The 14,977-nt window shown below is 43.3% G+C and overlaps 3 protein-coding genes across 7 annotated transcripts; 1 reads left to right on the top strand and 2 right to left on the bottom strand.

Annotated features, from left to right (window-relative positions):
• Positions 1 to 516: 516 nt before the first annotated feature.
• On the bottom strand, positions 517 to 3,724 carry LOC115693596 (E2F transcription factor-like E2FE). 5 transcript variants are annotated; one of them, XM_030620607.2, is made up of 11 exons: positions 3,566 to 3,724; positions 3,401 to 3,468; positions 3,236 to 3,288; positions 3,072 to 3,149; positions 2,909 to 2,962; positions 2,674 to 2,800; positions 2,335 to 2,402; positions 2,150 to 2,222; positions 2,000 to 2,061; positions 1,470 to 1,881; positions 517 to 793 (listed from the first exon to the last, which is right to left on the bottom strand). In XM_030620607.2, the coding sequence occupies exons 1-11, from the start codon at positions 3,658 to 3,660 to the stop codon at positions 702 to 704; spliced, it is 1,182 nt and encodes a 393-aa protein (XP_030476467.2). In that variant the 5' UTR covers positions 3,661 to 3,724; the 3' UTR covers positions 517 to 701. The 5 variants fall into 5 exon arrangements, with proteins under 5 accessions (XP_030476467.2, XP_030476477.2, XP_030476486.2 ...); XM_030620617.2 differs by having other exon boundaries at positions 2,153 to 2,222; XM_030620626.2 differs by having other exon boundaries at positions 2,689 to 2,800.
• A 1,444-nt stretch (positions 3,725 to 5,168) lies between these two features.
• On the bottom strand, positions 5,169 to 8,043 carry LOC115661862 (uncharacterized). The gene is made up of 6 exons (XM_030584061.2): positions 7,330 to 8,043; positions 7,109 to 7,160; positions 6,884 to 6,973; positions 6,027 to 6,091; positions 5,779 to 5,928; positions 5,169 to 5,688 (listed from the first exon to the last, which is right to left on the bottom strand). The coding sequence occupies exons 1-6, from the start codon at positions 8,005 to 8,007 to the stop codon at positions 5,638 to 5,640; spliced, it is 1,086 nt and encodes a 361-aa protein (XP_030439921.1). The 5' UTR covers positions 8,008 to 8,043; the 3' UTR covers positions 5,169 to 5,637.
• A 4,308-nt stretch (positions 8,044 to 12,351) lies between these two features.
• Positions 12,352 to 14,972, top strand: LOC115693901 (protein EDS1L-like). The gene is made up of 3 exons (XM_030620964.2): positions 12,352 to 12,934; positions 13,181 to 13,972; positions 14,078 to 14,972. Exons 1-3 carry the CDS (start codon positions 12,584 to 12,586, stop codon positions 14,780 to 14,782), a joined length of 1,848 nt encoding a protein of 615 aa, XP_030476824.2. The 5' UTR covers positions 12,352 to 12,583; the 3' UTR covers positions 14,783 to 14,972.
• The last annotated feature ends 5 nt before the right edge of the window (positions 14,973 to 14,977 follow it).

Below are 14,977 nucleotides of genomic sequence, written 5' to 3'. Positions count from 1 at the left end.
AGCCCTCGGATCTTTTGTGGTAAATAAATTGACGGAGAGTTATTTTAGACACTCATGAGAAGAATCGGGAGTACCGTTCACCACTCTACTTATGTTGCTTTAGCAGATATCAGGCCGAACAAAATCCTAGATGGTTCATCTTGTAACTGCAGTGAAGTAACTATAATGGTTCTGTATATTAAAGATGTTTTCATGGCTTCAGCTATTTTATTCCCTCCATCACGTTTGAGAAATTCTACCAGAGAAAGTGAAAAGTAAAATCAAGGAAACGGGTTATCGAACAGGGAGCTGTTTATGGCCAAAAAACTGCAATTCATGCAAATTAAGAATTGTCTTGTCCTGCATCTATCCAGCTTTTGGCGCCCCTAGAATGTGTCTTCGATGCAGCGACAACAACATACATCATGTGCTGAAGCGCCTTACTTAAGATTCGATCCATTTCCACGCCATCTTCTCCTCCGATCACAGTTTCCCCCCACGATATGATCATATGCGAACTAAAATTGGATGTAAGCCTAGCAGAAAGTGCCCATCGAAGTTGTCGACTATTACCAAACGAGTAGTATGGTAATGTACAAATGTAAGACTATTGAAAGTTACGGCCTCGAAATTATGCACAAAACAAGATCACCTCCCATTCCAATAGAGGATAAAGAGCAATCGGTTAGGTGTCATGCCGCATTCGATGAGATCCGGGAGCATCATGTATTTGCACGAGAGCGGCTCTTCCCAGCAACTTCAGAGAACCAAGACTTCCATGCTTCCGAGTAGTGGCCGAAGAGGTCCCTCAAGGCTGCAACATCATAAGAAAACCAATGGCGTAAGAACAAATCGCATGTCGACTGTCAAGAGAGATGTTCAATTAATAGAAAAAAGGGGGGAAAAATAAACCAAAACGGGCCTCTTTTCGGCATTAACTGACGTCTAAGGACAAAAAGGTAAAGTGTATGTACGTGGTTCTGGTGACACAGCGGGGGTTGAGACGATGCAGTTCATTTTTCACTTTTGAAAGTTAGTATTTGCCTGAACGAAAGGTTTCACCAATCGTTGAACAGACCCAAATCCGACCAGACACTGGACGGTCCTCAATAATATACACTTAGAGTAAATACGGTAGCATGACCATGACAATGACCATGACCCTGACCCCAGCAGGATGAATAAACAGTTGCAATAAACTAAATTTGATGATAATCTAGTGGAGATGGCCTGGAATTTTAACATCTTAGGCAAGACCCGAACTTGTAAAGTGAGGGTTTATAGCCAATGGAGAAATGCACCGGAAGCATATTTTCTTGGTTTTCTAGTGCAATTTCAACTACTAGCTGTTGATTGTAGACCAAGGTGTCGTACTGCAATAAATAATTGAAAGCTTCGGATCAGCCATGGCAGCAACAGCTCCAGATAGTGATATCTCTCTACTAAACATCTATAATATCATAAGACATCACTTGATAAACATGAATTACCTTGGTTGTGATATTGAGGACCATATGCGGATGCAAGACTCTCCCAGTCACGGGGTTGCTGCGTACTTCTGTTCTCGGTCCTCGAGGCAATCACTTTGGGAATGTCTTGAGGAGCAAAAGGACCAAACTGGTAACTCTTTGAATTCTCTTTTGAGTTCTGCTCCGACTTGCTTCTGCTGAGCTCCTTTATTGGTCTCTTGTTCTTCGGCTGTTTTTGTGCATTCGAATTGAAGTTTGAAACTCCCTCAACTAAGGGACTCATTTTATTTCTCTTGAAATCAGTGTTCGTGATTTCAGTCCCAAACATTCTTTTCTTAGGGTCATCTATCATTAGAGCATCAACAGATCCAGCCCGTTTCTCTCTGGGCCCTATCCACCTGAAAGCATTCTTCCTGGTATCTGTAGTATGCGTCTGCATATGACCAAAGAAACATCGGAGTCCCAGGATTTATCAGCAACAAAGATTTGGTGAATAGTACGACAAAGGCTGGTCTATGGACAATTTCGTGCCTGATACTATATGTCTTTACCTTCTCAATAAGGTTCATAGAAGACAATACATTGGCAATATCATAGAGTCGCCTTACTTTTGCTGCAGAATGATTCATTGAGAGAAGTCTAATTAGAATTTCCAAGCTCCCCTCATCAGCAAAATGAGACACAAAGAGGAAGATGATTACTACTTCTCATGATTGAACTCTGACCATCTCCCAGCAATATTTTAGCAGCTTCATCAAGGGAGAAGACAGCCACCTTAGCAATTGTAATAATACAGAGATGTGAACGCTCGCATAGCACATTATAACAATGGAGGGTAAATGAGAAGTTTTCACAAATTCAAAATGCACAGAAGTACAAGCCTCACATTTGAGCAGATAAAGATCTTCACGAAATTCCGAGTCAAAAGTCCCAAAGATTTCTCTCTTCTATTATCTGAGATGTCACCAGAGAGAGAGAGGTTTGAGGATAGTAAATTGATTGTGATGGTCAAAAGGATGCCCAGAGCAATCACATACCATCCTTCCAAATTTCCCCAATGATCAATACTAAAACTGTCTTATATCGGGTTATTTAGTAAAATACTTAACAAAGAATTTGCCTCCAAATATTGGCAGAAAATATTGTAAAATAGGCACAAACAAACAGATCAGAGGACTCGACGTGCAAATATCCAAAGTTAAGTCGCAAAATTGTACAATACAACCTCCAATGAGATCACCTGTTGTTGCTGATCCAGAAGCTTTGGGCACCGATGCGGGGTTGGATTGTTCTTCCTGACTTCCAAGGTTAGGATCAGAATAAACTTCATCGTCCTCTTCATCATCCGATACCTAGAAAGAACACCAGGGATGAATCAAAGTGAAAAGCCCAAAAGTTTTTCTCGGTTGAATTGAATGTACCACGAAAGCTAGAGAGCAAAAGGGTCCCCGTTTTCTCACTCTATTGTAGCTAGCGAAATTGGAAACGCTGAAGTTCTCCCGCAATCCCTCTTCCTAAATTGGAGAAAAAAAACAATGAATTACATTAGACCCGCTCGGAAAAAAACTCCAATCGCGGCTCTAACTAGTAGAGATTTCGGCATTGAATCGGCGAGTGAACCACCTTAAGCTTTTTTAAAGCCCCAGGAATTCCTCCCGACCCTTTCCAGTTATACTGGTTCTTGGCTTTTCTTGCTAGAACCTGAAACCACGTCCATTCCCTCAAAAGATGGAGTTTGACAATATCTTCAGAAACACACAGAAGACCCCCAGTGAAGAAAAACTCACTCCGATGCTCTCCAGAACGTTGACGATATCGTAAATTCGTCGCCTCTCCACACCTGCAGATCCCAAACCCCTCTTATGCCAATTCAATCGAATGAATGCACGGTCTTGCATTAAACCCTTAGGGCAGCTACCGAAGGAGAGAAAGAAAGGAACTAGATTTCAGACCTAATCGCAAGGCGGCCTCGTCGATGCCAATCAAATCCACGCCTTCTCGATCGTACAATCTCAAGAAACTGCATCGGCCATTCAAGATTCACAAGCGCGCCCAAGATAAGGACCGGACACGCATTGGAAAAGACAAGTTCAGAGGAAGAGAGAGAGAGAGAGAACTTGGTGCAAAGAAGGCCGAGAGATTTCTGCTTCCGGCTGTAACTCGGAAGCTTCTGTTGAGATTCCGATGGGTTGAACGACGGGACCGACGCCATCTTCGAAACCTCCCGGTGAATGCAAAACAGCGAGAGAGAGAAAGAGCAAGACAGACAGAGAGACGGTGACTTTTTTGGCGGGTTTGAAATTTTGAAAAGGACACAGGCGCGAACATACGATTTGAGCCTTCCTTTATGATTTTTTTTAGGGAAAATACTACAAAAAAACCCCAAACTATGTTACTTGTGTTGTGACAAATTTACCCTGAACTTTTTTTGTGACACGAAAAACCCTAAACTATGCTACTTATGACACATTTACCCCACAATACTTTGGTTCATGGATATTTTCGTCTTTTTCCTTTTTCTGTTTTTTTTTTCTCTCTTCCCGGTGAGGGCTGCCTTCGCCGGATTCGGCGAGGGCGACCCTCGCCGGCATCGGGCGAGGGCAGCCCTTGCTCGCCCAGGCGAGGGCGACCCTCGTCTGATCTGGCGTCGGGCGAGGGCTGCCCTCACCGGATCTGGCGATGGTGACCCTCGCCTAGGCTGGCGAGGGCAGCCCTCGCCCGATGCCGGTGAGGATCGCCCTCACCGGGGAAGAGAGAAAAAAAAAAGAAAAAGGAAAAATACGAAAATGCCCATGGGCCAAAGTATTATGGGGTAAATGTATCACATGTGGCATAGTTTGGAGTTTTTCGTGTCACAAAAAAAGGTTCAAGGTAAATTTGTCACAAGTGACATAGTTTGGGACTTTTCGTGTCACAAAAAAAAGTTCAGAGTAAATTTATCACAAGTGACATAGTTTGGGGTTTTTGGTAGTATTTTCTCTTTTTTTTACTACAATCTATTTTTATTTTCCAATTTTCAAGATATGATGAGCAGATCGCGATTTGGTTCCAGATGCTATGAGGAAAGATATAAGTAAGCCTAATATCGTAGCTCGCGTGCCTACGTGGAGTCGAGCGATGGTCTATGAGCAGGAAATGGGTAATTCCATGCAGAAGCGGATGAAATGGATAGTTATAAGAAACGATGTTTAATTATATATATTTTTCGTCTAGTTGTTATTCAGTGCACAGAGAATTTGGGAACGGATCCATTTTCTTTCATTTGGTGTTGGGGGGACAATATCGGAACAGGCAAGAAGTGCAGCAAAAGGGTGATTTCGGCTTGATATATAGAAGATGTCAAACGCAATCTTAACTTTTTTGAGTAAAATTCTCACGTTTTGGCAATGTGAACTAAATGCAGTTCATACTGTAAAGGCCAAACTGGGAGAGTGAGTCCACTGTTATTCATTGTAACACATGTCATCTTGGATATATCGGACAGTCGAATTGAACAACCGTCGTCATCTATCCTGAACAAATGACATCATTGTTTCAATTTCGACAAGAAAAGTCTCATGCAAGAGTTCTTCCATTGAATAGTTACAGTATTGAGTTACAGGCATGATTCACAAACATTTGCCAATGTACTACTAGATATGATGGAGAAGACAAGTTGACATCGGCTCCCGAAATGCAAGGAATCGGATCGACTTATGCACCAGAGGGACAGCACCGATGGAACATAAGGTGGCTGGTGGCTATACATAAACAAACTTTCCAGGAGGCAAACAAATAAAACATGAGGCCAAGGGCTAGATTTCCTTGTCAGTTGTAGACGGAGCGCACATAAAACAACGATATTTCCAAGTTAGATTTCAATACGACAGCCGACTCACACTATCTGCAGGTTGCAACCAACGATTGCACCTCGAAGAAGCTTCACAGCACCAACCAATATCGTCATGGTCACTGGATAATTGCAGCGGGGGGATAAAACACCGAGGACCATGCAGCTTCATTCCTTTGTGCAACTCTTGAGAATTGAAGAGGGAGCATATACTTTTGTCATTCTCCCAGTCTATGCCCATGCCGCCCATAACGTTGCCTATCACATTCCTTTCAAGATCTTCACCGTTTTCAAAAGCACATCTCCTCAACAATTCCATAAAAAGGGTGGTTAGATTCTTCCATCAACCTGTTTCTTCACTTAAGCTTTGCGAGCACGGTCACGCCATGAACCTTGTTGCCTAGCAAGTACCTAATTTCACATAAAAAACGACACAGATTCACCTTAGTAGCTCAGGAAGCACCTCAAATGAAAACTGGGAGAATTGACGTAAGTTCGTACCTTTTCACTGACAAGGCTTTCTACAGGGATATTCTCAACACTCTTGTTTTCATTCTCCACATTGGGCTCCTGCTCTTCGACTGATAAAGTACGAGAAGATCCAAACATGGCTTCATCATGTGCAGTCTTTATCTGTTCCTCCCTTCTTGCCTTCACCGTGATGCAAAAAAGAATCAGATGTTTATCATGTAGTCCTCTATTATCAGAGCAGCTAAGAGCGTTTTAACTTAATTCAGACTTCAGAGCACCTCTACAGCCGAAAAACGGAAGCTTTGCCCAATATGCTTGACTAAGGCTGCATCATCTTCGGCAGCTGCAGAAACAATGGATGTCCATAGTTAGTACTCCATTGAATTCAACCTAGGTTTCTGTCCATACTATTTAGCAATTGGAATATTTTCGTTAAGACAATGCCACTACCACGCTGTTCAGTTGTAAAGGCATTAAAATGAAATCCCTTGTATGCTCTAAAATCACGTCTAGGGATTTGCACTAATTATGTTCATGCTTGTAAAGTGACAGAGCAGAAGCAAACCAATTTAAAGAAAACCATATTGATCGAAAGAACACAAACCACACCCCAGTTCCTCCTCGTCAAAACTTAACCCTCCCTAGAAAGAGTCCTTCATCAAAGAGGCCATACTCTTCATGAACTCAAAAGAAGGAAAATTTCGAAATATTGCTAAACTAGCTTTTCTTCTCATTCGTTGGCAAAAGAAATGTTATTAAACTAGCGTGCCTCAATGATCCCGCGATTACAACATTTTTCATCAACGTCGAAATGTGCACCACTGGAACCAAGCGACAGGGAGACAATGATCTAACGAGGTGTCAATAGAAATCCAAACAACAAACAGTCCAGGTGACTTGACTTAGTCAATATGGCAATAAGAAATACACATGACTCGAACGAGAATAGTCACAAGCGAGAAACCAGAGCCACTGGAACATTTGCAAGTTAAAGCAAAACAAGCATTCTCAATCCAAGTTCTTTACAGTTTACACAATTGACAAGAGTGCAAACCCCAAGCAAAAAACTTAAAAATCGTGTAAGCAACACGTTTGCATGCCCAGTAAGTTAACATGTAGGAGTAAGGCTTCAAACCTTCGATTTCCTCATCATCAAGTGGAGCATCTTTGTCAAACTCGAATCTTTCCCAGCCGGGGCCCATTCCATTTGATTCATCTTTTTCAGCTGCAATTCATCACAAAACATTAATAAGCCTAAATGAACGATCATATTTTGACAACATAGTAAATAATTTTCGACAGAAAATGTTCCAGATAGGGAATGCAGACAGTAGAAGCACCAAGACATCAGTAATTTTACCAGTTTCAGCAAGCTGAAGTTTCATCTTGGCTTTAACCTTTTCAGCTGCAGTCTGCTCACGAAACAAAAGCTTACCCAGTTTAAGGACAAGACTACAGTTAAAAAATTCGATATATTTCGATACAACTGGACAAGGCATTGCTCATTCATCATAGCATTAACATAGATATGCAATGTCCTCTTGCTTAGATTGAAAACTCAGACTAAGAAAACCAGCATACCATCTCATCGTATCCATCGATCAACCGCGAATAATCAACCGCCATCCCACCGCCATTCTGCTCCTTCCCTGATCGTTCCGTTTCCGTTTTCTCTCCGTAACCGCTCCTACTCTTCTCCGGCCTCCGCCTCTCCCGAGGAGACGCGCCCCGCGCCCTCCCGGATCTCCGCGGCGACGCGCTTCTGCTCCCGCTCCTACTTCTCCTCCTCCGGTCCCTATCTCTCTCCCTATCCCTGTCCCTGTCCCTGTCCCTGTCCTTGTCTCTGTACCTATCGCCATCACTGCTACGGCTTCTCCTCCTCGACCGCCTCTCCCTCTCCGCACTCCTCGACCGGTGCCTCCGGCTTCCACGATCTCCTCGCTCGCTTCGATCCGAAACCCTAGACCGCTGCCTATCGGCGTCGTCCGGCCTCTTCCTGAGCTTATTCTGGATCGACTCGAGCTGAGATTGCTTCTCGAGCCGCGAGGTCTTGGTAGGGCTCGACGCTCTCACGAAGCTGCTCAGGAAGGAGGAGGAGGAGGAGGACGACGCAGAGGACGCGGAGACGAAGGCCGATCCTCTGGCGGGAGGAGCCGAGCCACCGGAGGCGGAGAAGCCGAGCCCTTGCTTGAACCGCGCGGCTCCTTCGCCCTTCCGCGTGAGCTCGTCGTAGTAAGCCGCCGCTTTCTCTTCCTCCATTGATGGCGATCTCCGTGCTTCTCCGACGCACAGAGAGAAGAGGAGGCAGAAGCAGCAGCAGCAGCAAGGAAGTTTTTGGGCCGGACTTTTCTCAAATAATATCTTTATTGGGCCTTAATCGAGCCCATTTAGATTTACGCTGTTCTCATCGTCTAGAGTTCTGGTCTGACTAGAAATCTCGCATTTAGGTTTTTGGGCCGGACTTTTCTCAAATGAGATCCTTATTGGGCCTTAATTGAGCCCATTTAGCTTTAGGCTGTTCTCGTCGTATCCAGTTTTGGTCTCACTGGAAATCCAGACGATCAAATAACAGCCTTAGTCAATTCTTGAGGAAGCGGAAACAAAAAGCGCGCGTATTGACCGTTTGCGATACAAAAGGAACCGAGCTAATTTCATGGAATCGATGGCCATGAAAGGTAGTGATTCATGTCTAACATGCTCGTCAGTTCGGGTTAGTATTCGAACATTGCCGATTGTCTGATAAACTACTATGAAAACATGTTGATACCTGTTGATAAATGAGGTAAAGTGTGTTTTTGTCGTATTATTGAAGCTTTCTCTTTGTTTTTCGCATTTTATATCATTGTCCAATGTCCGTATTACAACAATGGGTTGTGCCCTATCGAGCTTAATAACCATGACATAATGGTTCTACATCGTTCGTACACATGTGACCTCTATGCTGACTTGGTAAAAAAAAATTAGTAAAATGGAAGATATTCCATTTGTTATGTGTTTTATTTTTCGATATAAAAAAGGAATAATGATATAAATAATCTTTAAACTTTGGCGCAACGTGAAATGTGATCGCTGAACTTGAAATTTGTTCAATGTGATTTATGAACTTTAACTCAATGTGCAAGTTCAGTGTGGTATCTAGAATTTTTGGTACATTTTCAATTTAGCCCCTAGCCTATATGAAAATGTTCAAAGTTATCCTTTCATTAATTCATGTTCATAGATCACATTGAACATTTTCATAAAGTTTACGTTGAATATTGAGTCAAAGTTCAGAGACCATTTATATCGTTTATATCGTTTATCCTATAAAAGAATACTATTTTTTCCCCTATTGTCCATAGGACAAGACTAGTATGGCTTCGCGTTTCCAAAATGGAAATGGGAGTTCGATCGCCAAGAAGAAAACGTGCATGTTCCGACGTGTTTCCTCGCAGCATCGTATTGACCGACCGATGCAATCCACCCGTTGACGAGCTTGGCAAGATCGCTGCTAGGAAAGAAGACGGGCGACTTTCTGGACATATGTCTAGACCTTCCAACGAAGCAAATAGTACGAATTATGTTATATGTTACGTTCGATAGACATTACTTGCACATAACTATCACAATTTAGGTCTTTTCGCAAAAAATATAACTACTTTCACTCGATGAACAATTTTGGCCAAAACTTTCGAGTGTCAAATAAAAATGCACAACTTTCACCCACGGAACAATTTCAAGTATTTATGTAAGCTATACCTACCAACATGGCATTCACCTTGTTATGTCAGCATCCATTTCCATTTTAGACGTCACACAAACATGTTTTGACGGAAATTCTAACCGTGCCAAAATTGTCCCTCGAATAAAAATTGATGCCTTTACATGCAACCCATGAAAGTTCGAGCAAAAGATATCTCTCGAATGAAAGTTTATGCCTTTATATACAACACTAAAAATCGTGATGATCAAATACCGGCCTTAGTCAATTCCCGAGGAAGTGGAAACGGACAGCGCACGTATTAACCGTCTCTGATACAAAAGGAATCGAACTAATTTCATGGAGTCAATAGCCATGAGAGGTAGCGATTCATGTATAACACACGGGTTAGTTCGTGTTAGTATTTGAATATTGCCGATTGTCCGACGAATTGCGATGAAAACATGTTGATTCGTGTTGATAAATGAGGTAAAGTGTATTTTTGTCGTCCAACGTCCATGGGTCGTGTTCTATCGAGCTTAATAACCATGACATAATGGTACTGCATCGTTCGTACACATGTGACCTCTATGCTGACTTGGTAAAAAAAAATTAACTTCAGTAAAACGAAAGCTATTCCATTTGATATGTGCAAGTAATCTGTTCTATTTTTCAATATAAAAAAAAGGAACGATGGTATAAATGATTTTTGAACTTTAGCCCAATGTACAACGTGAACTCTGAACTTTAAATTTGTTCAATGTTATTCATGAACTTTAACCCAATGTAAAATATCATTTTCGAACTTTTAATTTATTCAGTGTGTTCTCTGGACTTTTGATATATTTTTTGTACACGTTGTAATTTAGCCTCTGACTTATATGAAAATATTAAATGTTGACAACATAGAACATTTTCATTCAGTTCAGGGACCACATTGATAAATTTAAAGTTCAGGTGCCACGTTGCACACTGAACCAAAGTTCAAAAACCATTTATATCGTTTATCCTATCAAAGAATATTATTTTTTTTTCCCCAATTGTCCATAGGACAAGACTAGTATGACTTCGCGTTTTCAAAATGGAAATGGGAGTTCGGTCGCCAAGAAGAAAACGTGCATGTTCCAATGTGTTTCCTCGCAGCATCGTATTGACCGACCGATGCAATCCACCCGTTGACGAGCTTGGCAAGATCCGCTGCTAGGAAAGAAGACAGGCGACTTTTTGGACATATGTCCAGACCTTCGAATAAAGCAAATTGTACAAATTATGTTATACGTCATGTTTGCTAGACATTAGTTCTTACGAATATATCCACCATCTCTTGAAGAATAATTTAGGCCCAATTCCCTAAAAAACCCCAAACTTTAACCTTTGTCCCAATTATATCCCAAATTTTTTTTTCTCATAAAAAACCTCAAACTTTTATCGGCCTCGCCGCCAAAGATCTACGAGGTCGGCAGAGGTTGAACCTCGCCGTTGCTAAGCGAGGCCGACCTCGCCGGATCCGGCGAGAACTCGGCCACGCCGCCGGCGAGGCTCGGCCTCGCCGGCGTTAGGCGGGCCGACCTCGCCAATAGGCGACAGGGTAGAGGCCTCGCAGTGGGTGGCGAGGCTTAGCTCCACGGCCGTTGGCGAGGTCGGCCTCGCCGGCCGACGGCGAGCGAGCCTCGCCGGCGGCCGTGGGGCCGAGCCTCGCGGCCCCGCCTTTGGCCGATCACGGACCGGCCGGCCGAAGGTGAAACAAAAAAGAAAGAAAGAAAAGGAAAAAGAAAAGGAAAAAAATAAAATAAAATTCGAAAAAATAAAAAATAATATTAAAAATTGGACGAAAAGTTAACTGGTAGATTTGGGACAAAAGCAAAAGTTTGGGGTTTTTATGAGACAAAAAAAGTTTGGGATATAATTGAGACAAATGCTAAAGTTTGGGGTTTTTTAGGGAATTGAGCCGAATAATTTCCCTAGGGCTTATAACTATTGGATTACAAAATGATAGATATCAAAGAGCTTTTTAAGTTTTTTGACAACTTGTTGCTTTACGAATTACAAAAAAATGCACATAACTATCACGAATTAGATTTTTTCACTAAAACAAAAAAAAGCAACTTTCACTCGATTGACCATATTGGCCCAAACTTTCGAGTGTCACATAAAATTGCACAACTATCTCCCATGGAATAATTTCGAGTATTTATGTAAGTTATATCTACCGACATGGTATTCACCTTGTCATGTCAGCATCCGTTTCCATATTAGACGTCATATATGCACACTTTTTGATGGAAATTCTAATATGGCCAATATTATCTCTCGAATAAAAGCCGGCGCCTTTACATGTGACACACGAAAGTTCAAGCGAAAGATATCTCTCAAACCATAGTTTGTACCTTTATATGCAACACTCGAAATTTGGGGCCAAAATTATCTCCCGAACAAAAATTAATCCTGCTTTCTTTCGAAGCCCTCGTGAATTACGAAGTGACGATTGGGACCCTCGAGAAACACCAAAATCTCCATAGCTACTACAGTTTACATCTTGATACCGATATCTCTTCATTTGATCGACTCGGCGGAACGTCAAAAGCCTGTTTCAGCAGTAACCCCACTTTCGATTTCTCCCGTGTTCACATAACGAAGTAGATTGTTCCTGAACTTTCCCCCCAATCCGAAGCCCCTAACTTGTGATGTCACCGGCCAGAACCTCCTCACGCCACACCTGACGAGAGATGAGAAACGATTCGATTCTTTTTCTTCCAACTTATCTCAAGACAAACGCGCACTCGCCAATTGAAAAAGACAAAAAAACAGCACATATGCTTTGTCTTAGTGCTAACCCCCAAACGAGGGGGCTGTTTCCAAGCCATTTACACAAAGACTCCCCCAAAAGCAAAGACCCAAGCCGTGGTAACCACAAGTCAAGGTCAACGATGAAGCTCAATGACAAAACCACCTACGAAGTTTCACTCCCCATTGCCTTCCAGCTTCCCTCGGTCACCCAAAGGGAAAGTTGAGTAATCTCGTCCCTCTATATCTTCCCCTATATCTATCTCCCCGTCCTCCCCCACCAGTCAATAAGTTGGAACAAAACCACCCAAATAGGAGCAGTAGCAGCAGCAGCAGCAGCAGCAGAAGAAGAAAGTCACATAGCATAGATCTATGCAGGCCATGGACACAGGTAGCCCCGGGCAAGACCTGGGCATCAGAGATGAGGTGATCAAGAAAGCTTGCTCCCTCTCCGTCAGAGCCCACCAGGTTCCGGAGAAGTCCTTCCTCGTCGAGAAGATTCGCGGCAGCCCCTCGCACGTCATCTTCGCCTTCTCCGGGTCTTGGACTTCCGGCGAGGGGTTCGCCGGAGACGGCAAGGCCAGAGCCTTCGGAGAGACCGAGGTCAACCTCGGCATGTTCCCTTCTCTCTGGAGCATCGGCAACGACATAACCGCTAAGGTCAACGAGGCGTTCATGAGGCGATTCCTAGAGATTGTAGAGAAGTCAACGCTCCGCAGTGAGGTACTCTTGAATCTTGAGTTCATTTCCAGTTTCTTCAGATGCGTTTCTTTTTTCGCTCCCCAAAAGTAAGTACACGGGCACATCACATAGCGGTTAACGTATAGATCACATCACCCACGATCTAGTTAAGTTCAATTTCTCTGTACATACTCTTGGCAATGGAAGAGATGTTCGTCATTGACCACGTCTCCAAGCAAAAAAATTTGGCGGGCCAGAATCAAACCGGGATTTGTCTTTGGTTTCCAGGTGGAGAAGGCGATGAGTGGAAGCAAGCCGATAATATTCGCTGGCCATTCTTCAGGCGGTCCGATTGCGATATATGCGGCCATTTGGGTACTCGAGGAGTACAAAAGATCGCACAAGAGTCTGACTCACGGCCCTTTCTGTTTAACGTTCGGATCCCCTCTTACCACCGACCGCATCTTTTGCCATGCCGTCCGACGAGAGGAGTGGTCCGATCGCTTTGTCCACTTTGTCATGATACACGACATTGTTCCCAGGATTTTACTCGCCCCTCTCTCCTCCACAAAAGAGTTCCTAGAACAAATCCTACCGTACTTCATCTCAACTTCCACACATCACAGAGCTGATTCGATTGACAAGGTGAAATTGACTGCATTATTTGACAACGTGATGAGGAATGCATCATGCGTTGCAAGCCATGCGGCATGCATTCTAATGGGCAGCACAAATATGCTATTAGATACCATGACTAAATTCGTTGAGCTAAGTCCTTACCGACCATGCGGCAAGTATGTCTTTTGCACCGGGACCGGCAGGTTGGTTGTCATGAAGAATCCGGATGCTGTCTTTCAATTGTTGTTTTACTCTTTACAGCTCGTGTCCGAATCAGAGGTTCAACAGACAGCGGTAGCAAGCTTACTGGCACATCTGGCTTATGAAGATGGACTAGACAAAAGCTTGGACATGCGTAATGCAGTTCATTTGGAGAACCTCCGAGAATTACCTCTCAGCTCGGATGATACTACAGATATTGCGACCAAGACAATCGACGCCACCTTAAATCACCTTAATCTAGTAAGTTGGTTCCCCTAGCCCAAGGAGTTTCCTATACGTAACGAACTCACTTTTTTGATATTCTTTGAAAGTGTAATCTCACCATCTATGCTTTTGTAATTACAGAGTACGAGGGCAAGGCTGTGCCTTCGTGCTGCCGGAGAATCAGAGAAGCAGAAAGATGATAACCAGATGAAGATTGAACACAAGATGGTCACCATAAGGAACATCCTCTCTGATTTAGAAGGGTACCGGACCATGTGTGAGACTCGTGGCATGGGATATTTTGATGCTTTCAAGGAGCAAAAGTATGAGGACGACTTCAAGGCTAATGTGAAGAGATTGGAACTAGGAGGCATATGGGACGAGGTTATCGAGATGCTAAAACGAGATGAGCTCCCAGATAAATTTGAGGCAGAGGAAACATGGGTGGAACTAGGCACAAGGTTTCGACAACTTGTGGAGCCACTAGACATAGCCAACTACTATCGACACCTAAAGAATGAAGACACGGGTCCTTACATGACGAAAGGAAGGCCGAAACGCTACAAGTATACTCAAAGATGGCGAGAACATGCTGAGCAGTTGCCGAGAGGTACGTGTGGTGCATCCTGCTTCTGGGCAGACGTGGAGGAGCTCACCCTTGCGTCTGCTAATCCATCGAACGAGCAGCAGGCTTTGGATTTGGCGAAGAAACTGAAAGAATGGCACAGCAAAGGGGAGGTGAAGAACGACGCATTCTTGAAGGAGACCGCACTTGTAAAATGGTGGCGCACTCTCCCTGACAATTACGAAGCAAAGTCCTCCATCAAAGTTCTCATAGAGAGCTAAAAGAGGATTTGCCTGAAAAGCCAGACCCAGCAAGTGGCTGGCATCGTTCAAAGGATTGTTCTCCTTTGCAGCTGATTTTCTCTGTACAACACGTGTTATCAATGATACAAGTTATGCACGAAAGAAAAAATATGAAGAATTGATAAAGTTGCTCCGATGGAGAGCAAATATAACAGTCCTACATTGCTCAGCCAT

Source organism: Syzygium oleosum, unplaced genomic scaffold, assembly GCF_021117445.2.
Source record: "Syzygium oleosum isolate NSW1041296 unplaced genomic scaffold, Sole_v2.1 Sole_v2.09, whole genome shotgun sequence".
NCBI classification, from domain to species: domain Eukaryota; kingdom Viridiplantae; phylum Streptophyta; class Magnoliopsida; order Myrtales; family Myrtaceae; genus Syzygium; species Syzygium oleosum.
This window is presented reverse-complemented; position numbering and strand designations above follow the sequence as displayed.

Excerpts from the sequence above, each read along its gene's own strand:
- LOC115693901 (XM_030620964.2), top strand. The coding sequence starts at position 12,584 with ATGCAGGCCATGGACACAGGTAGCCCCGGGCAAGACCTGGGCATCAGA. Across the intron at positions 12,935-13,180 it reads AGTCAACGCTCCGCAGTGAG|GTGGAGAAGGCGATGAGTGG; the intron begins GTACTCTTGAAT and ends TTTGGTTTCCAG. Across the intron at positions 13,973-14,077 it reads CCTTAAATCACCTTAATCTA|AGTACGAGGGCAAGGCTGTG; the intron begins GTAAGTTGGTTC and ends TTGTAATTACAG.
- LOC115693596 (XM_030620607.2), bottom strand. The coding sequence starts at position 3,660 with ATGGCGTCGGTCCCGTCGTTCAACCCATCGGAATCTCAACAGAAGCTT. Across the intron at positions 2,403-2,673 it reads AACAGGTGATCTCATTGGAG|ATAATAGAAGAGAGAAATCT; the intron begins GTTGTATTGTAC and ends GTGACATCTCAG. Across the intron at positions 2,062-2,149 it reads GAGTTCAATCATGAGAAGTA|CAAAAGTAAGGCGACTCTAT; the intron begins GTAATCATCTTC and ends ATCATTCTGCAG.
- LOC115661862 (XM_030584061.2), bottom strand. The coding sequence starts at position 8,007 with ATGGAGGAAGAGAAAGCGGCGGCTTACTACGACGAGCTCACGCGGAAG. Across the intron at positions 5,929-6,026 it reads TCCGTTTTTCGGCTGTAGAG|GCAAGAAGGGAGGAACAGAT; the intron begins GTGCTCTGAAGT and ends ATCACGGTGAAG. Across the intron at positions 5,689-5,778 it reads AAAGCCTTGTCAGTGAAAAG|GTACTTGCTAGGCAACAAGG; the intron begins GTACGAACTTAC and ends ATGTGAAATTAG.